Here is a 21894-nt window from a genome sequence, read left to right on the forward strand (position 1 = left end):
GCGCCCTTACGACACTTTTGTGGATTTCAGTGGGCAGGTGACTGATGCATTTAATCAATGGATGCGAAGTGAAGATATCTTAGAATCTTATGTTAAGCTTAAGGAACTTGTTAACCTTGAGAACTTCCTTGATAAGATTGATACAGAGTTAAGAACTTACCTTGCTGATAAGAAGGTTTAGAATGCTGCTGAGGCTGCAGTTTATGTAGATGATTATTTATTGATTAAGAATTTGAATAAGGGTAAGGAAGTTCCTAGGAGTGTTCCTCAGATGTGTTACCCCTCTCAGCTCCCCAAACAACCATCTCAGAAGCCCAACTCCACGAATTATTCCACACCCAAACCTGATACACCTCACACTTCCCCAAAACCTACACACTGCCCATTTATTTGTTCATATTGCAAGAAGCCAGGTCACACCATGGACAGATGTTGGCGAAAGTCAGGTGTTTTGAAGCCAGTGAGCTTTGTTTCTCGTGGCGCTCCCATGGTTACCCCTTCAGTTGGTTCCACTGTTGTCAGTCAGGGAAAGTATGATGTTTTACCCCCTTCTAGGGTTGATGTTGTTCCAGAAGGTCGGAAGAAGGAGGCCACAGTTGTGTCGGAACCCACTGTTTCAGGAGGTGTGGTACAGGTGGTGACGAGCAGTGTTGCCCCTGCTTCTTCATATGTCCCCTACCTGTATTCTGGTTCGGTGAAGGTGAATGGCGTGCAGCATCTGTACGCATTCTTCGTGGCACTGGTTGTTCAATTTCCTTTTGGGTAAGGCAAGATAATGAAGTTTTTGATGCTGCAGGAGGTGAGTTTGTTCTGATTAGGGGAGTAACAGGTGCAAAGACTGTACCGCTAGTTTCTTGTGAGGTTAAATGTCAGTTGTTTGATGGATCGGCATGATTGGGTGTTGTAGATTATTTACCTGAGAGTGGTGTTGATTTAATACTTGGGAATGACTTAGTGAGAGGTGAGGAGATCACCATTCCAGTTTTGTCAGAGGTGCCAGTACCCGAAGTTCCTCTGCAGGTTGATCCCAATGATGCAGAGGTATTCCCAGTTTGTGCAGTGACTAGGTCTATGTCACATGCAGAGAGCAGTCGACAGGAAAGGGTAGCTGGTAGTGTGCCCAACGTCACTGTACCAGAGGCAACAGTTAGTCCTGTGTCGGAGGACACAAAACAATCAGACAATGAGCTATCTTTGGCAGATACGTTTATGGGTTATTTGGAAGAAGTTCCACCTGTTCCATTGGAGGAGGTGAACATTAAGAAGTTAAGGGAGTTGCAGTCTAGAGACCAGGAGATTCAGAAATCGAAGTTGTGTGCAGTGAATTACTTTGAGAAGGAGAAGGGTGGATGTTTTTATGTGAAAGATGAGATTTTGTGCAGACAGCGGAGACCTCCACATTGAATGTAGATGATGGGATGTGGGACTACCATCAGATCATACTACCTAATGTGCGTAGGCAGGAGTTAATTGAACTGGCCCATTCTACTCTATTTGCAGGTCACATGGGTGTAAGAAAGACCATGGAAAGGCTGTGTGCGGATTTCTACTGGCCCCGCATGGCAGCGGGTGTGGCTAAGATTGTCAAACATTGTCATACCTGTCAAGTAGTGGGTAGGCTGAATCAGTCTGTCCCTAAAGCTGCTCTTGTTCCCATTCCTGCCATTGACCCCCCTTTTCCAGGTTAGTTGTTGATGTGGTGGGACCCTTGCCCCCAACTTCTAGTGGTAACTCATATTTGCTCACTATCATTGACCCCTCCACGAGGTACCCTGAGGCAATACCTTTACGATCTTCCAAGGCAAAGACAGTGGTTAGAGTTTTGCTAGATTTATTTACAAAGTTTGGTTTGCCCTGTGAGGTTTGGTGCCAGCTCAACTTGGCATCACACACATCAAGAGCAGTGCCTACCATCCGGAGACACAAGGTGCCTTGGAGCATTACCACCAGACTCTTAAGAATATGCTCCACAAGTACTGTCTGGAGCACTCTAAGGACTGGGACCGTGGTGTGCCGTTTCTCCTGTTCGCCACGAGGGAAGTACCCCAGGCGAGTTTGGGTTTCACTCCTAACGACCTCGTGTTTGCCCATCGAGTTTGGGGTCCTCTGAGCTTGGTTAAGGAGACTTGGAGCAGTAACCTCGCTGAGAGCAAGAGCTTACTCCGTTATGTGCAGGACTTCAAGACCCGTCTGAATGAGACTCTGGGGCTGGCCTGGGAAAATCTCAAGCAAACTTAAGATAACATGAAGGTGTGGTACGATCAAAAGGCCAGGTTGAGGGAGTTTAAGGTCGGAGATGAGATTTAGGTGTTGCTGCCACTGCAAGGTCAACCTCTGGCAGCTAAGTTTGGTTGTCCTTACCCTGTAGTGTGGTGTGTTGGAGACACTGACTACCTGGTGGAGACCCCTGACAGAAGCAAGAAGCACCAACTGTGCCATGTGAACATGGTGAACCCGTACCATCGTGCATCAGATTCTCCAGTTCCCGTACACCTTGTCTCCCCTACTGCTGTTGCTGCTGAGGAGGGTGCTGATAGTGGCTTGTTTGAGGTGGACTCTGAGTTTCCAGATTGTAGTTGGGTGAAGAATGATGAAGTGGAGTCCACTCTCAACTCCAAGTTAGCACATCTACCTCAGGACCAAGCATCTCAGTTGGTTGCCCTTTTGTCGACTTTCAAGGAAGTATTGAGCAGTACCCCTGGGAAGACCGACTGGATTCAGCACGATGTGGATGTGGGTGACGCTGTTCCTGTGAAGTTGCCCCCCTATCGAGTCAGTCCTCAGCGTGTTGACGTACTGCGTCAGGAGCTCAATTACATGTTGGACTATGGGCTTATATCCCCTTGTGTTAGTCCCTGGAGTTCCTGTTACTTTGAAGCCTAAACCCGATGACACTGCAAGATTTTGCATAGACTACAGACGGGTGGACACTCTAACCAAGACTTATACGTACCCATTGCCCTGGCTTGAGGACTGCATCGATCGCATCGGCTCGTCTAGTTATACCAGCAAGTTAGATCTCCAGAAAGGCTTCTGGCAGGTGCCACTGACCGAACGGGCTAAGGAAGTTTCATGTTTTGTGGCAGATGGACAAACATATCAGTGTAATGTGATGCTGTATGGTATGAAAAACGTCCCGGCAAAGTTCCAGCGATTAATGAACATGGTTGTCAGTGGTATGAAGCATTGTGTGGTATACTTGGATGATGTAGTAGTATTTACCGATGATTTGGAAAGCCACTTAAGAGAACTAGGTGTTCTGCTGTCCAGACTTTCCAAGGCTCGCCTTGTGAATTTAAAGAAGTGCGAGTTTGTTTGTGCACAAGTTCAGTTGTGGTTGGTCATGGTTGTGTACACTCCTCTGACTCAAAGGCAGAGCAATAAAGAATTTTCAGGCACCACAAAACAGGTACGAGCTTCGGAGATTCCTCGGCAGTACTGGTTACTACCGTCGTTTTTTGAAGATCTTTGCAACTATAGTGGCCCCTCTCACTGAATTAAGAAAGATAGAAAATACTTCTCTACTGATGAGTGTCAGAAGAGGTTTGATGCAGCCAAGGAGGTCTTATGTAATTACCCAGTTATGGCTGCACCAAAATTTAATAAGACATTAATTTAAACTTGCTTTAGATTCTAGTAAAGTGGGTGCTGAAGCTGTGTTAATGCAGGATGACGATCATGGCGTAGGGCATCTTGTTTGTTATTTCAGTAAGAAGTTTTCTGCTTCTCAACATAATTATTCTGTTATCGAAAAGGAATTATTGGCCCTGATCCTCTCCCTGCAGCACTTTTCTGTGTATGTCCATGCATTTCGACCTACTGTCATTGTATACACTGACCATCACCCACTCGAATTTCTGAATAATTTGAAGATGAAGAATTAGCGATTGATGTGTTGGAGTTTGTTCCTTCAGCAGTTTCATTTAGATATTAGATGTTATGGGTGCTGATAATGTCATCGCTGATTGTTTTTCGCGTTCTTAAGAACGAATTTTCCTAAGGGAAAATTGTTTCTTAGGTGTGGGTGTGTTACGTGTGTGGGAATTTATATGTTTTTCTGTGTATTATGTATAGCGTGTGCGTGTTAACAGGGTGTGTGTGTGTACTTGTTTTCGCTTGTTCATTGCTTCCGCATTTATGAAGTATTAGTTAATTTAGTTTGCTGTCTCTCGACGTGGGTGTGACTAAAATTATTTTTAATCAGTTACTTGGGTGGAGCTTGGAGTCGCGTGACATAGGGATTAGTATTCACCAGCGACATTTATAATGTCTGGAGTGTGGGAGGAGAGACTGAGGAACTAGCTGTTTTGTGTATAATTCTCGTCTGGCCTAGCTGCGAGCTAGTGCATGCTCACCACTTATAAATTGCTGCGGCGCAATAGACGTCCCCTTCACCCTTTCCACCATCCTGGGTGATGGGGACATTGTTATGACTGATAAATTGATGGCTTTCTTGAGAGAGACCGGACTGATCAGATTGATGTGACTTTTTTACTGTATGGTTATCGTTTTTTATCAACTGTAAATATGTATATATTGTACTATTAATTAGGGTTGACAGTTGACGTATTTGAAATAGTTCCTCTTCCCACTGACCTATTTCTAATATTGATGTCCCCTACACTAAATCCCGTTCCTCAACTGACAGTCACCAGCTGATGAGTGCAAGTGTGCAATATAGAAAGGTATTGGGCACTTGCAGTCGATGATGGTCTGTTGGGCGAGGTTCTTCACTTTTTGTACATGTTATGTAAATACATTATACTATATTCCTGAAGTTACCAATTAGGGGCGACAGCTGACGTATATGGAAATGTTCCTGACTTGTCTGGTTCTCTTTCATATATTGATGTCCCCTACATTAGGTTGTGCCTCGACTGACAGTCACCAAGTGATGAGTGCAGGTGTGTAATGTAGAGAGGCATTACATATCTGCAGTCGATGGTGTTCTCTTGGTCGAGGCCTTTCTACCATTAGTGTAGGTTTAGTTATTTGTCTCTTTAGGATTCAGTATAGGTTAGTGATTTGTAAGTTAGGTGGTTAGTTTCAGGTTCTTTAGAGTAGACATTTTTGTTTATAATGTAAGGCCAAAAAAATAAAAAATTAAAAAAAAATGAAAATTATATATATATATATATATATATATATATATATATATATATATATATATATATATATATATATGTACGTGTTAGTGAAAGTATGTCTGTATTTATATGCATGGATGTGTGTGTGTGTGTATATATATATATATATATATATATATATATATATATATATATATATATATATACGTTTGAGTGAAAGTATGTCTGTATATATGCATGGTAGTGTGTGTGTGTGTGTGTATATATATATATATATATATATATATATATATATATATATATATATATATATATATATTTGTATGTATCTGTATATATGGGTAACTGTATACAGTATATATATATATATATATATATATATATATATATATATATATATATATATATAGTGGATACAAGCAAGGTGGAAAGGTTACAAGAGCATGGAAAAATGGCAGAATATAAGAGGGAAGTGGAGGAGGGATTGGGTAAATATGGACTGAAACAGATAGGAGATGTGGAAGCTGTGTTCAAGATATTGACTAATGAAATCTGTCCAGCATGTGAGGTGGTGTGTGAGGTGAAGAGAAGACGAAAGAGGGTGCAGGGAACAGCTTGGTGGAATGAAGAGGTGAGAGAGGTTGTGGCACAAAAGAAGAAAGCATATATATAGTGAGTAGATGAGAAACGGGGGTGTGGAAGAAGTTGAGAGACGGACGAGTGAGTTATATGTAGAAAGGATTAGTAAGAGAGAGTAAGAAGAGAGTACATGAGGAATTTTTAAGGATCTTGGGTGTAAAGTGGAAGGAATGTAAAAAAATGCTTTGGAAAGAGGTACAGAGAGTTGGACAGGGTGCCACAGTAGTTAGGTGGGGAGTGAAAGATAAAAATGATAGATTAATAGTGGAGAAGGGAGAATAAGTCAGCATATGGAAGGAACACTTTAAGGAATTGTTGAACATAGAGAATGAAAATAATGCCAATATAAGTGGCTGGGGAATGGCTGGGAGAAGGAGGGATGTGAGAAGAGAGGAAGAAATCAGTGGGATGGAAGTTGTGGAAGCAATGAAGAAAGTTAAAATGGGGAAAGCCCCTGGAATTGATGCAGTGCGTGGTGAAATGCTGAAGCATGGGGGAGGGATAGTAGTAGAATGGATGTGGAAGATGTGCAGATTGTCCTGGGAGGAAGGTAGAGTCCCGGAGGATTGAAAGTCAGGTATAATTATTCCTCTGCACAAACGAAATAGGAAAAAAGAAGTGTGAGGTAATAATAGATGCATTTGTCTTCTTAGTGTAATAGGAAAAGTATATGGTAGGATATTTACTGACAGAGTTAGGGAGATGACAGAGGAATTAGTTGGAGAAGAACAGGGAGGTTTTAGGAAGGGAAGAGTTTGTGTAGATAAGATATTTATTCTTAGATCTTTTGTGAAAATGTTTCTAGAGAAGGGAAAGAAATTGTATGCGGCCTTCATGGATTTGGAGAAAGCATATGACAGGGTGGATAGACAAGGATTGTGGAAAGAATTAAGAATATATAGAGTAGATGGGAAGTTGTTGAAGGCCGTGAAGACTATGCATGAGGGTGCTAAAGCTTCAGTGCGTGTGGATAGTGAACTAAATGAATTTTTCTATTTGAAGGTTGAATTGAAACAAAGATGTGTCATATTTCCATGGCTTTTCAATCTATATATGGATGGGGTAATAAAAGAGAAACAGGGTATGGCAGTGGATGTTGGAGCGTCCCTGATGAGAGAGGGCAGTGTTTGGAAACTCCCTGGACTGTTGTTTCCAGATGATACTATGTTGTTTAATGAAGAAGAAGGGCAGCTGCAAGGCTTGTGGATGAGTTTGGGAGTGTGTTTAAGAAACGGAATCTGAAGGTGAATGTAGGGAAGAGTAAAGTGATAGTCTTCGAGAGAAGTGAAGTCAGTGAATGTACAGTGAGGTTGGATGGTGAGGAAATGGAAAATGTGAGTGCATTTCATTACTTGGGTAGTGTGATGAGTAGGGATGGAAGACTAGAGAATGAAGTGCTTGAAGAGGTACGACAAGGAAGAAAAGTTGCTGGTTCCTTGAACGCAGTGATAAGAAACAGGGAAATGAGCATAGAAGTGAGAAGGTAATTACATGGTAGTATTGTGATACGAACTCTAACGTATGGAAGTGAAGCTTGGACCTTGTTGGAGGGACAGAAGTCAAGAGTGAGAGCAGTAGAAATGAGTTAGTTGAGCGGAGCATGTGAAGTCACATGGAGAGACTAACAAATAAGGAAGTGAAGGAGTGTTGTGGTGTGGATGTGGATGTGATATGAAGTATTAAGAGAAACACATTCAGGTGGTTTGGCCATATGGAGAGGATGGGGAGTGAGAGACTGACGAGGAGAGTGTATGTGAGTGAGGTGAAGGGGGGGAGAGGGAGGGGGAGGCCAAGGATGTTACGGAGGAACGGAGTGGAGAGGTATATTAAAGAGGGGGTGTGTGAGCTGGGAGCAGGGCAACGAAATGGCAGGGGACAGGGTGACATGGAGGCGATAAGTTTGTGGGCACCCCTTACGGGATTAAGGCCTTTGGCAATATATAGCTAGATAGATAAATAGATATAGATAGATATAGGCTGCTTCCCCCAAAGAAAGCGAGGTAGCCGGGACAGGGCGGCACACTCCCAATTTACTCATCCACACACTCACATTTATTAGTATCATAGTCCCAAGAGAAGGGACAGATCCTAACTCCACTACACAGGATGGGGGTCAACTGCGCAGTGCAATCAGCGACATCCGCATCAGGGCCCGACAACAGAGTTGGTTTACCCCTGCCATATCATAATGGACCCATCCCCTTACCGGCACCAGACCTGATCAGTTGATCAGATCAAATGGGAGAGAATATCACCTCACGGCCGCGTCACCATTTATTCATTCACAATATCTCTCCAATCAATCCTATGACGTGCAGCCACTCTTCCTTGCTGAACAATCATCCCTCTCGCATCTAACGCTCCCTTCACGTTGTCCATCCATCCTATTCGTGGTCTTCCTCTCAGCCTTACACCTCCCACATCCGATCTAGTTATCTTTTTCACCAGTCGCTCTTCATCAGCTCTCTTCATGTGCCCAAACCATCGCAATACTCTCTGTACAACTCGATCAGCCATCTCCCACATAACTCCAGTTCTTCTTCGCACTTCATCATTTCTTACTCGATCCATACGTGTCACTCCACACATACCGGTACTCCTCAGACACCTCTTCTCCATTACATTCAAATTTCTCTCTGCCACACCCATATTCCATGTTTCAGCCTCATATAATGTAGTCGGTGCCACTACCCCCTCACACAGGCATCTCTTCACATCCATTCTAAGCAAGTGACATCTAAACATTTTTTCATTCCTCCCAGCACCTTTCCTACTTCATGCATTCTCCGCTTCACTTCTGCATCTATTCTTCCATCCACAGCAACATGTGACCCTAATTAAACACTCTACCTCCTCAAGCAACTCCTACCATCTGCCAACCTCCTAGACTTCATCACTTTACTCTTATTGTTATTTACTCTCATTTTTCTCCTTTCACACACCCTTCCAAATCCCTCTACCAACTGTCTCAATCTCTCCTCCTAATCAGCCACTATACTCCATTTCACCGAATCTGGTACCATCAGGGATGTCCTCAACGCCTGTAGCATTGATAAAGGTCCTCAGTACTGGAGACACCTTTGTTTATTGCCTTTATACATTGGTTCTCAAGGTAAAACATAATAAAGGTTTACCTAGTGCAGAGGATTTACATCAACACTACAGGCATTGAGGATATCACTGATGATGCCAAACTTGGCGAAATGGAGTGTAGAGCAGTATCATCCGCAAACACCAACTGATTCAGATTACACTCTCTACCATCAACATTCACCAGACTCAAGCCTCCACGTAACTCTCTCGCATTCACCTCCCTTACAAAACAATCCTTATAAATATTAAACAACCAAGGCAACATCACACATCCCTGCCGCAGCCCCATGCTCACGGGAAAACGGGAAACCAGTCACTTGCACTATTTCCCACTCTTACACACGCTCTACTATGTACATAAAAACTTTTCACTCTTTTTAACAACCTACCTTCAAGTCCATACAATCTCAAAACAGTCCACAAAGCCTCCCTATCATATCTGTCATAAGCATTCTCTAAATTCATGAACGCCCAAAACAGATCCTTACTTTTCGCCAAATACTTTTCACACACTTGTCTCACAGCAAACACCTGATTCACGCATCCCCTCACACTGTTAAAGCCACATTACTCATCACCAATCCCCCCCCCCCTCCCGTACCCTCTATAACTCTTTTAATTAACACTCTGCCATACACCTTACTTATAACACTCAACAGACTTTACCTCTAAACCTAGCACATTCATACTTACCACCCTTACCTTTAGACAACGGAACCACACAACCATTTTCTAAGACAATCGGCACCATACTGCTCACAGAACACGTTCAGCAATCTTACTAACCACTCAACAATAGCCACTCCACCACCTTTCAGGCATTCCACAGCACACCCATCCATACCTGCAGCTTGCCCTGTTTTCATCTCCTTTACTGCCTTCTGCACTTCCTCCATCGTGATCATAGAATCATTCATCTCTCCCAAAACATTTATTCTTCGCACCCTTCCATCTGCCACAATCTCAGCCTCCCTTTCCTCCTCTACATTTAACAGTCTTTCAAAATACTCCTCCTATCTCTTCTTTACTGTATCCGTCTTAGATAACATCCTTCCATCCTCTGCTTTTACTCGCTCTTCCTTCCCAGACTGTCCCTTTCACACCCTTCTCACCTCCTTCCAAAACACTTTCTCATTCTGCTGAAAATTCTCACTTCAACCGCCTTCCCCACCTTTCATCTGCTGCCACTTTAGCATCATGCACAGCCCTTCTCGCGCTATTCCTCTTTTCCTTATATCTCTCCTATGACACCTCATCCTTCCTCTGCAGCCACACTTCATATGCATGTCTCTTTTCAGCCACAGCCATACTTAATTCCTCGCACCACTATTCACTTCCCTTTCTTACACCACCGCCGACTCGTCTCACACCACACACCTCTTCCTCATGGCCCACCACAGCACTCTTAAACAACTACCATTCCTCCTCTACACTGCCATTCTCCTGGTCATCTTTCAATTTCTCCTGATACTCTATAATTTTCTCTCTTTTATCCAACTCATCTTCAAAACCTCCCTGCCACACCTAACTTTGCTAGCTCTCACTCACCTCATACCTACTCTCAACTTTCCCTCCACCAGGTAGTGGTCAGACATAACTCCTCCCTCCTCTCTCAAAACTCTCACATCCAACAATCTTCCTCTTACATTCCTGGACACAACCACATAGTCCACCACTGCTTTGTCACCAACCCCTCCACCCTCTTGTCTCACCCATGTAAACTTATAAATATCTTTCTTCTCAAACAAGGTATTTCCAATGACCATCTCTCGCTCAGCACACATCCCTTTCATTCGTTTCCCATTTTCAATTCTTCCGGGCACACCATGCATACCAACTACACCTTCAACTGCTACATTTCCCACTCTAGCATTCATTTCTCCCATCATTGCCACATTCACATTTGCTCCAAACCTCTGCAGACACTCATCAGCATCATTCCAAAAAGACTCCCTCTATTCTACATCCATTTCACTACCAGGTCCATATGCACTCACAAATACCCACAAGTCACATCCAAATTTCGCGTTCACCCACATCAGTCTCGATGACATCTCCTTCCATTCAATCACATACTGCTGCACTTTCGGGCACACTAACAAGGCCACACCTTCTCTCGCCCTTCCTCTATCAACACCTGACATACTTCCATTCTCACTTCCGAACTTAAACTTACCTTTCCTTTTCATCTTTGTTTCACTCAAAGCTAACACATCCAACTTTTTTTTTATCACAAACACTCTCCCAATCTCTGCCCGTTTATCCTCTATCGTACTACATCCACGCACATTCATATACCCAATCTTCAGGGTACGGGGATAAATCAATCCCACATCCCTTTCTATGCCCTGTCTCATTGCAGGAACTATAAAATTAGAGGAGGGGGTCCCTTGTCCCCTCACCCCGCCCCTTTTAGTCGCCGTTTACGACACGCAGGGAATACGGTGGCAGAATTCTTCCTAACACAACCTGGCAGCAATGTGGTAGCACCACCCGACAGTACGGCCAGATTGTGTCCCCCCCTGCCACAGGAAAGGGGGGGGGGAGTACTCCTACAATACACAGCTTATAAGGGAGTTCCAGGCTGGTCCTAACAATTAAATATACTCTACACTATCTAGGTATTTTACGCCTGACATAGGGACTGTAGTGGGATATGGGTTTGATTACTTTGTATCTTCTTTTCACAGCAAGGTGAGTAGAAGGCAATATTCATTCTACGAAACAGGTGAGATAGTCATGCTGTACATCCATACACAGTAATGTGATTACAGGGAGCTTCTTTCCCAGTTCAAGATCTGCCATAGCAAGTTTCCCCACTGGACCTCAAATTCTCATTAGGACGAGATGCTTTTACTGTTTATTTCCTGCTTCAGTGCAATAGCTGCAGGGTCTTTCCTGCCTGTCTTAGTATGATCCTGAGTCTCATGAAGCAGGCAGCTACTTCCACAGGTGCCTAGTATTCCTGCTTAGGATCTTAGCATCGGAGATCCGTACTGATGCTGTATCAGGATTGCCTACTATAGTCGCTGCGCGCGACTCTGAGGTTGTTATTATCGTGCCCTGGCAACCTACCCCTTAACAGTGCGTCTGATTTCGTGTATAATATGAGATGCACGTGATTAGTGTATAATATGTTCATGTATAATAATCTTCGTATATAATATATTCGTGCATAATAATATGATTCGTGTTTACCATGATACGAAATCGGATTCACTTTCAAATGGTAGGTTTCCAGGGTACGATAATGACAAACTGAGAGTCGTGCGCCGCGACTATAGTGATAGTAGAGTGTCAAAAGTCTCAGCATAGTCCAAGGAATTGATGTGAGGGGGTTAGTAAATGTGGTATTCAATGGGCATGGTTACTGATGGTGCCAGGTCCTGCTTGCTATTCTACCTGTACAGCCGCCTTTATAAATTATCAGGGGTTACCGCAGAAGTCTACGGCACCTTCTATAGCACCTTCTTAGTGAGTTTCCGGCTGTTCAAATGAGATCCAAACTGGGTCTCTCCAACTGGCAACTCAGGCAGGGCAGTTAAGGAGGCGTTACACAAAAGGATTTTTAGGTGCTGGAACACCTGTAGGTACGGCTCCGACCACCTGTTTCTCACGAAAAATTTTCGGAAGCGACGTGCATCCCTTCTGAAGACTTCAGCTCCTTCAGCAAAGCCAGACCACGCAACACCACATATAATCACTCTCCCACACCACACCACACAAAGAACATCACCAGAAGGACCCTGAAGCTTCCGCTCGTAGTGCTTTTGTACTTGTCTGGCGACACTTCCCTGGCAACTCATCTCAGCAGTATCCTCTTGGTAACTTTATGGAACATTATCATACAACTATCTGTCTGTCTATAGCCAGACACCTAAGTATAGTGGGGAGTGGTCACAAACTTAACGCCTCCATGTCACCCTGTCCTCTGCCATTGAGCTGCCTCAAACTCAAACACTTTCCTCTCATATTTCTCTCCACCTCTTCCCTTCATCTTTCCTTGGTCTCCCACCCTCAGGTGGATATAACCGAAAGAATTAGGATAAATTCTCTGAGATGTTCTGGCAATGTGGAAAGCATGAAGAATGAGAGACTGACTAGAAGAGTGTAAAATTCAGCACCAACCTCCTAAAAGTCGCCGCCAAGAGCTAATTGCTTGGGAAATATTCCGAATAACAACGTCCATGTGACACGTCTTTTAATGCCAACAGGATGGTCGACATACTGGTGAGGTAGTAGGGCAGTCACTACCGGGTACTTGGAAGCTGATGAGAGGACGTTGATAAACAGCAGGAGTGCAGATTTGCTGTAGATGCCAGTCTTTGGCCAATTTATCATTGGTTAAAGGACTCTATAACTCATCCTTACAATTCATATATTAACCTGGGACGTTAACAATTACTTTCTCGTTGGTTACGGAGGCTGTATTGCACTCGTCATTAGTTATACTGAAATGGAACGTAAATAATTACATTCATATGGGTCAAGGGGGTTGTATAGCACTTCATTCATACTCATGTATTAATATGAGGAGCTGATAATTACGTATATATTATGTCTGTAAACAGTATTTATACTGAAAATATTAAAACAATATAGAACAGAATATAAGTGTGTAGCATGCATATTGGATCGCTAAGAAAGAGGTGTTATATAGCCTCCTTAGCTGCCAGAACATAGCCTCACATCCCTGCCGCGACCTGAAGGAGTTTGCTGTTTGTAAGGATGCCTAGGTGGGCTCCTGTTGCAGCTGCGGAACCGTAACTTTTCAGCTCGAGGACTCCATGTATAATCTAGTGTTATAACCACCAGGCTGCTATATTCGGTTTAAGATAGTGTATTAGTACTGCAAGGTTTAGTGAAGGGTTTATCCAACCCATTCAGTTTGAAAAGCCTCTTTTCAGCTTACTAAAATCGTCAGATAGCAAGGAAAAAGATATTCACAATATTGTTTAAAGGCTATTTGAGACCCCATCCTGTCAAAAAGTACAAATTTCAGTCCTCTATTAGCGATGCTTGCCCCGTGCTACTGCTGCTGCTGCTGTCCTCTCCGTGCTTCACCATGATGTGGCAGGCTTAATTAATTCACCCATTACTTTCTGTCCATGATCATGTCTGTTTCTCCTGTCACAGTTATACGAGGGAGGTGATGGGCAGTAATTGTAAAGACCCTCTGCTGTCTCTCATGACTCTAGTCTGAGACCAGATTCCTGCCATGAACGGTATGATTAACTGACTTTCGTCAAACAGACTTTTCTGACCTTCCACAAGATCCACCGACATGTCAAAAAAGCCTCTCCATTAACCCCAGTCCTGTGTAAGACAGACCTTGCATGTAATGAATATGTATGGTGGGTATTACTACCGAAGTGGTTACATAGGAAGGTGTGTGACATATAGGACTGTTGGCCAACAGGAAAAATGCTGCTACGTCTGTGCAGAGTGCCGAACACAAAAAAAATTCACACACACACACACACACACACACACACACACACACACACACACACACATTTTCCTCCTTCAAGTATTCTCTTTTCATTTAATGCCCTGTCAACTCTCCAATGGCGTATAAAATCTTGATGATTTCAGTGTTCATGCACCATCTCTGGCTATTTTATGAACAATATAATAATATATCAAACTTGTGTATGGTGAAGGAATCTTAATGATAAAGCCAAGCTTTTTATATGTGAGTTTGTGCATGTGCTCATTTCTTTAAGGAGAACTGTAATAGATATAGACCTAATTCTATTTGCATTAAGTCAGGGTAAGTGCAGGGAGTGTCAGAAATATACCAAACATATATGTTAGCAATTACGTTTGACATGACGTATACGTACGTCGGAAATCTCATCCCGCAAAAAAATGCGAAAATAATTTCTCTACTTTTTGGTCAGAACTGGTCATTGTGGCCTCAATAACGGTATGGAAAAGAAGATAGTTGTATTTGCAAACATTATAATTATGAATGAAAGACTATTAGCCTACTTAGTCCCACAAATTTTTGCGGGCAAACATTGCTACATAAATAGAAAGGACTCTGAAATACGGCTCTGCATGTCGTTAAGAATAAGAGTAATTCTGAAAGAAGAGTTAGCAAGTATTATACGGCAAAAAGAGTAAAAATGGGAGAAGACTTAGTACCTGCTTACTATCTCAGCAATTCTAATTGTGGGAGAGACACAAAACCCACCTAAATAGAGGGAGGCAGAACACGTAAGGATGAACATCAAGTGGAAGAAGGACAGGGGAGAGACTAACTCATCCTAGCCTGACATAGCCAAACCTGCGTTCGTGTAGTCGCACGGAATGATGACAGACTGGCCCATTTCCACAGTGAAGGTCTGTGGCCGAGCAGTGAAGTTAGGAGGCTCGGTGCCATGATCGGGGAAATAGGGGTCGTAGTCGTAGTACTCCAGGTAGGTCGTAGGCACACCTAGGGAACACAACACTGATTTAATAAGAATAATTTTTGTCACACAAGGTGGTTTGTATGTTGCATGTCTCAGTGTGCCACTCAACTACAGGATACTCTTGTGTTGCAGCGACAGCTCAGTTAGCTTCACCCGTATTATCTGTCCTTCACTATTTTCCACTTCCAATGACCCTCGCCATACCTTTTAGTGTGTATTGCTTTCCCTAGCTTTGAAGTGTCTAAAACCCCACGTCCCTTTCCCCCCCTTTTTTTCACCCCTTTGCTTTATGGTTAATTTATATATTGATGAAGCATGCTCAAGTGCGTGCATTCCTCACACCAACACACTGAGCCGTCCCTTTCACACAAGATAGGGGACGGAACATGCTGACTACCCTGCCTCTATGAATTTATGCACTTCTTTCCGTGTGTGTTGGACAGTGTATTTACTACCGTCAGTCTATTTATATACCACAACCACCACCACTATCATCAGTCTGCTGCTTGACGAAAGCTTCTCCCGTCTTTTTCCACAAAGAAATATTGGCTGCTGACAAGTTTCATGCATTCCTAGCAAAAATCTAAGAATATTACCTCCACAGTTACCACAGTATTGAAGTATAAGTCATATATCACTGAATAGTTGTAACACTGCATTCCTACCAAAGCTTGAAATATGTTTGAAAATGATTTAACGACCTACGGTGTTGCAGTTTATACATTAGACAGATTCGTAGGAATATGCGAAACACATACTAGATAAGTGGCAGTTCGAACTGCAAGTTAGCAATATGCGTACCACATTTCTTAGTGAGGGGAGGTTATTCTGTCACCCCGTTGACTGACAGTAAATCATCTCTGAAACATTTATCCGAATTCTCCTCAGGAAAGGATTTAGTATTGTTCATTCACACAACATGCATACTGCCTTACGTAAGAGTCAGTTATTAAGCATTATTGCAGGGAGCGTTCAGTGGTGCAAGACTATTTTTCATGAAAGAAAAAAAACTCGGTGGACGGCCTAGAAAAATTGTCCTTTCCAAGGACTGTGATATAGAGAAAGCTCCGTTGAACAGTGAGGACACCTTTCACAGAATTTGATGTAAGCTGAATGATTGTCGTGCACTATATAATCCCTCACGGAACAGCCTTTACTTTATTTTGAATATTCAGTTTTGTTTTCTCTTTCTCGTCCTCTGCCTTCATTTATGGGTTACCTATCAATAATGTGATATTCCATCTGTTGTATCTTCCACCAAAAACGTGAACTTTTATTTATCTGCTGTTTAATTTTAGGGTGTACTGCTCATATTACTTGCATTCGTCATTTTACCTAAAAGTTCTCACATATACTATTCTTCCATGTAATGCCTGATTTTCTTCACCAGTCTTCTCTGAGCATTGCTAAGTTTACTTTTTTTTTTTTTTTTTTTTTTACCTAGGCCTTGTATGAAATAACATATATTGAAAGGCATTTTATTAACCCTTCAGTTCCGTGACGAATTTTCTTTTTTCTTCTTGCTACCCCTAGGTGATTCAGTTCAGTCCAAGTTGAAGTGCAGGTTTAGACATATCCCTCATTAACCTCTTCATTATTAAACGTCCTTCCTAATTTGCATGAAATATTCTTATAGCATCCTGAGTAAATTGAAAAATACTTTGTTGTACAGAAGGAGTCAGATGCCAGACATAAATGGGAAAATTTCACGATTATACTGATGCAGATTCATGTCTCTTAAAGAAGGACATCTCCAGTTTATTTGTCTTCAATCTGTGGAGTCAGACATACAGTCAGTTTAAAGGTGAACTCGAAAACAGGCTTTGTTTCACCAGCATGAAGGCAAGCAAAAGGAAACTCAAAATTATGATCACAAGTTTGGAGTTGACCTATCTTTAAACTCGTTTCGATGCCTACTGGTCGGAGCCAGGAACCTTTGGCATCTGGCTGTGACATCTATATATCTACTGAGCAGTATTTTTATCTTCTATCACCAGACGCCTCAATCTCGTAACGAGTGGCCATAAACGAATCTCCTCCATGTCACGTTGCCCTTCACCATAAAGCTGCACTCTCTCTCTCTCTCTCTCTCCAGCTCACATCCCTCACATTCGTAGCTCTCCATCCCATCAATCAACCCCATCCTCGACCTCGACGTAATCCGTCTTAGGTCCCCTCTGGATGCTTGGGTACGCATTTGTGAAGTATCTTATCTAAGTGGCAGGATGGAGAAGTCTCTAATACAATACACCAATACCAGAAATGGATTTGTTGTCGTATTCCATTATCACATTATCTTTGCAAGTTTGTCCATTTCCTTCATCTGACCCAAGTTATATTTCTCTGTCACTTCTCCGCTTCCCATTTATATTCTACATTTATCCCTCCTTCTGCACTTCTCTACTATCTACGCAACATCCGCACACTCGAATCTTTCTTGACCTCTTTTCACCCACCAGTACTCATGATACCATTGCAAGATGGTCAGGTAAACCATCCTGCATTTCCATATGTACTCTTATTAGGCTGCTCACACAGATATGATTAGTAATTGTCTTATAGGCTAATCAGTTAGCCCCCTTTCCCTTCCCCTTACCATTCTCTAGGTAAGCATGCGGATTATTTAGTGCCAGGGAAGAAAATGTATTTGCAGTCTTTAACCCCTTCCCCTTTCTAACCACAAATGTCCTACACTGCATTACCATTTCCATTCACTTCGTTGGGTACACGCCACTAGCCAAGCACTTCATCTGTTTTTGCATATCAGGTTTTATCATCCATATCTTCAGTCAAAAACATTCTTTCGTGTCTCTCATGTTTCTCCATGCATGCTTCGTCTTCAGTACTACACTCCGCTTTCACTCTGGCCACTCTGGCCTGTGTTGGAGCGCAGTTCCGTTCAAGGTGGGTCGAGGAAATTTATACTATAACACGGATCAAAGAGACACGAGTAACCTTTGAAAGAAGACTATGATTATGTTCTTAAAAATTAAGTTTTGGTGTATTCACAACAATAGAGTTAAATGTGAAAAGTGTGGAAGTTTGTACGCTGATATGAATGTAGTACGTAATGTGATATTGAGGGAAGTGTGAAGACATATGAGAGAACTGATCAAAAAGAACTAGCGTACTGTAAGATAAAAGGTAGATGTATATGAATATAAGGGCGCGTCTACACGTGTCTCTGAACATGCGTTGACAACACAGCTGGCAGCATGTTGGGATACTTGTATAGTATACACCAGTATATGGACAGATGTATGCACACATGTTTCAGTACTGCTTCAAACTTACTGGCAGCAGATGTGATGGGATAAGCATGTCCATACGAGGCAGCCAAGACTTCGTCTGGATGTGGCCAACGATATCTGGACACTGCTGTTCCAAGCATGCTGCAGCTTGTTCGTTAATCTTTTGTTTACACGTTGTTACACGCGCGTGGACACAACCTAAGAGGAGTTGGTGTCCATGAACTGAGAGCAAAGGGGTAATGGACTCAGAGGAAGTTTGTGGAATTCATATAACGAGGGTTTGGTTAGAATCGTTAAATTTGTCCATGTGAGGTGCTGAAAACATTTCGGGTACTGGGGAGGATCAACATGACTGGAAAGAAAAACAGATTGGGCCGTGTGAAGAAAATTCAGAACTGGGTCGTGCGATACGAATGAAAAGTTGTTATAAAAGAATGAGTAAACATACTGAGGGTACGAGGTACTTACAGTATGGGCGATTTTAAACTAAGTCTTCTCCAATTTTTACGAAAGATCATGATAGCGAAATAAAAACACGCATTACAATTGGATGGCAAGCTCTCGGTAAACACAGAGCCGTTATGAAAAGTAGCTTGCCAGTTTGTATGGAACGAAAAGTATATAAAGAACGTATTATCCGAGCTATGATGTACGGTTGTGAGACCTGGAAACTAACAAAATCGATCGAAAATAAACTAATCCGTTCTCAGAGAGCGATGAGAAAGTCAGTGTTGAAAATATCTTTTAGAAACTGGAAAAGATCAACTTGTGTGAGAAAGCAGACTAAAGTCAAAGACATTATAGAAGTAATAAAAGAACGGAAATGGAGGTGGGGAGGCCATGTAGCAAGAATCAGAAATAACCATTTTTTTTTCTTTTTTTTAATAACAGAACGGAGGAAGGAAAAATAAATGAATAAAAAAATAATAATCCATACACCAGATTATTGGTGTCCTCTGTTCATAAAATATCTGTAACTGTTAGACTTGAACAGCTGTGGGTTGAAATTTGGAGGGAAACAACTCTAGGGAAGCGAGTTCCAGAGAGATGCAGTTCGGGGAATGAAAGAATTCTGATAGGCAGAAGTTCTGCAATATGGCTGAGTGACATTCCAGTTATGAGTGCTACAAGATGTCCGAGTAGCACGAGGGAAGGCATGGAGAGGTGGCACCATGGACGCAACCTCGTCTGAGCATTTGCCAAAAAAAATATCTGTAAAATAATGCAAGGGAGGCAACATTCCTTCTTAATTGCGGGGGAGGTAGTTTATTTGTAATGGCAGGGTTGTTAATAATTCTAACAGCTTTGTTCTGAATTTTATCTAGTTGTTTTAATGCAACCTTTCCACATCCATTCCACAAGGGTGAGCAATATTCAAGCTGAGAGCGCACATGACTCCTATAAATAATAGCTAACTGCTCATCAGCGAAGAAGTTACAGACTTTGTACAATAATCCAAGTTTAGGCGGTTTTAGCAAGTGATCTAACATGAGAGGTCCAGCTGAGGGCATTGTTAAGTGAGACACCAAGAATTTCAATACTTTTGGAGATGGGAATATTAGTGGCACTGAAGGTAATGTACGAATCTGGCAATATCTGTCTATTAGTTAATTGTACATATTTAGTTTTACTAGCATTAAAAGAGACAAAGTTGTTTTGTCCCCATTCACTGATCGTAGATAGGTCTTGATTTATGGAGATGGCTGTACTGAGTTGAGAGGTAGAGATATTAGACTTTGCAAATGGATGTCTGTGTGAATGAACTATGTAGTGTTGAGTCATCAGCGTATGAATGGATGGGATTGTGTGTGACAGATAAGAGATCATTAATATGAACCAGAAATAGGGTTGGCGCCAGAACTGATCCCTGCGGCACGCCGGCGTTAATTGAGTGGAAATTAGAATATACATCATCTACTTTTACTCTTATTTTCCTGTCACTAAGATATGAAGAAATAAAAGGAACAAAAAACGTTAGTCCATAGCAAGGGAGTTTGGACAGCAGGGAACAGTGCCATACTCTGTCAAAGCTTTAGAAATATCAAGAGCTACTGCATGAGTATCTCCATGTAGATCAATTGATTGGTGGATGGTATGAGTTAGGAGATTATGTCAATGGTGGATCTTTTGTGGCAAAAACCATGTTGTCTATCACTAATTAAGTTGTTGGATTCAAGATGTTTAACAATGTGCTTATTACTTAAAGTTTCAAATACCTTACCAAGAGAAGATGTGACAGCTATTGGTCTGTAATCAGAGGGGTCAGAGGAACTTCCTTTCTTCGGAATTGGGTGGATATTGGCTTCTTTCCATGAATTTGGGAATAAAGAAGTACGTATGCATAGTCTGAATAATATAACTAGAACAGAGGCAAGTTCAGAGGAACACTTTTTCAAAACAACTGGCGGAATTCCATCTGGGCCCGGAGCTTTGTTGATAGGTAAATTGTCTAGGATGGATTTTATGTGTCTTGTCTGTATTTTAAGTGGGGCAATTTCGGGAGAGTCAAGTTCTAGCACTGGGACATTCTGGTTAGTATCGTCTGTGGTAGAGTTACTGGGAAAAATATCTACCTTCCCATGCGAGCCATTTGTAATGTTGCCATCTGAAGATTTTAGCGGGAGAATGGAAGATGACTTGTTAAAGTTATTATTGAAAAAATTAAGAGTGTTATGAGTCCATATTATAATTACAAGTCATAATAGATAGATAGATGAATAGATAGATAGACAGCTCCATGCGAGCCTGGGAAAGGGAAATGATCTTGCAAGTTAACTGAGGAAATGTTGACCATTACACAGGAAGTAGCAATGTCAGAAGATGATGTAGGTAGTGTGTCAGCGAGATAGCAGGCGAACAAAGCCCTAGTGACATACACACATACTCACACACAGGTTTCTGGAACTTTCCAACCACAGTGTAACACACGTGACATGACCCCGTTTCACCAGAATTTAGGAAAGAGAGCGCAGAAGGAGGCTAGCATTTGAACAGACAGGTAGTGGAGAGAGTGAACAAGAAAGAGGGGCTCAACTAGACTTACTTATTATATTGTCTCTGTAAGATATACCCTGCTCAACTTAGATTTCTCTGAAGATAATAAATGAAGATCAACTCCTGTATTCATCTTTAATTCCTACTACAAGAAATCGAGAGTGACAACTAAACCACAAAACTTCTCTACAAGTAACTACAAAGTCTTTTATGACATTATTTCTAAGTCTTTCATGATAAGAGTTGACCAGAATATTCTATTGTCATTAGGGTTGTTAAGTAGTTCCTGATGCTTGCTTCTGAAGGAAGTTTGATTTAGCTAGATTTAATACAGCTTTTGCATGATTTCTAGCAATTTTAAATTGACAGAGTGATTCAGATGTTTTTTATTTTAAGTAAGAGTTATATGCT

At 42.0% G+C, this 21894-nt stretch overlaps 1 protein-coding gene across 1 annotated transcript in view; it reads right to left on the bottom strand.

Annotated features, from left to right (window-relative positions):
- The window catches only part of LOC145397679 (protein amalgam-like), a 127523-nt gene extending 108894 nt beyond the window's left edge, over positions 1 to 18629 (bottom strand). Inside the window, exons 1-2 of the mRNA XM_080270716.1 lie at positions 18533 to 18629; positions 15112 to 15261 (exon numbers count right to left, since the gene is read on the bottom strand). Of these exons, the coding sequence (XP_080126842.1) occupies positions 15112 to 15261; positions 18533 to 18629 (247 nt within the window). The remainder of the gene's footprint in view (positions 1 to 15111; positions 15262 to 18532) is intronic.
- Between the last annotated feature and the right edge of the window lie 3265 nt (positions 18630 to 21894).

The sequence above is a fragment of the Coenobita brevimanus genome, chromosome 42 (assembly GCF_032717465.1).
Source record: "Coenobita brevimanus isolate Jiangsu-jjx chromosome 42, ASM3271746v2, whole genome shotgun sequence".
NCBI classification, from domain to species: Eukaryota; Metazoa; Arthropoda; class Malacostraca; order Decapoda; family Coenobitidae; genus Coenobita; species Coenobita brevimanus.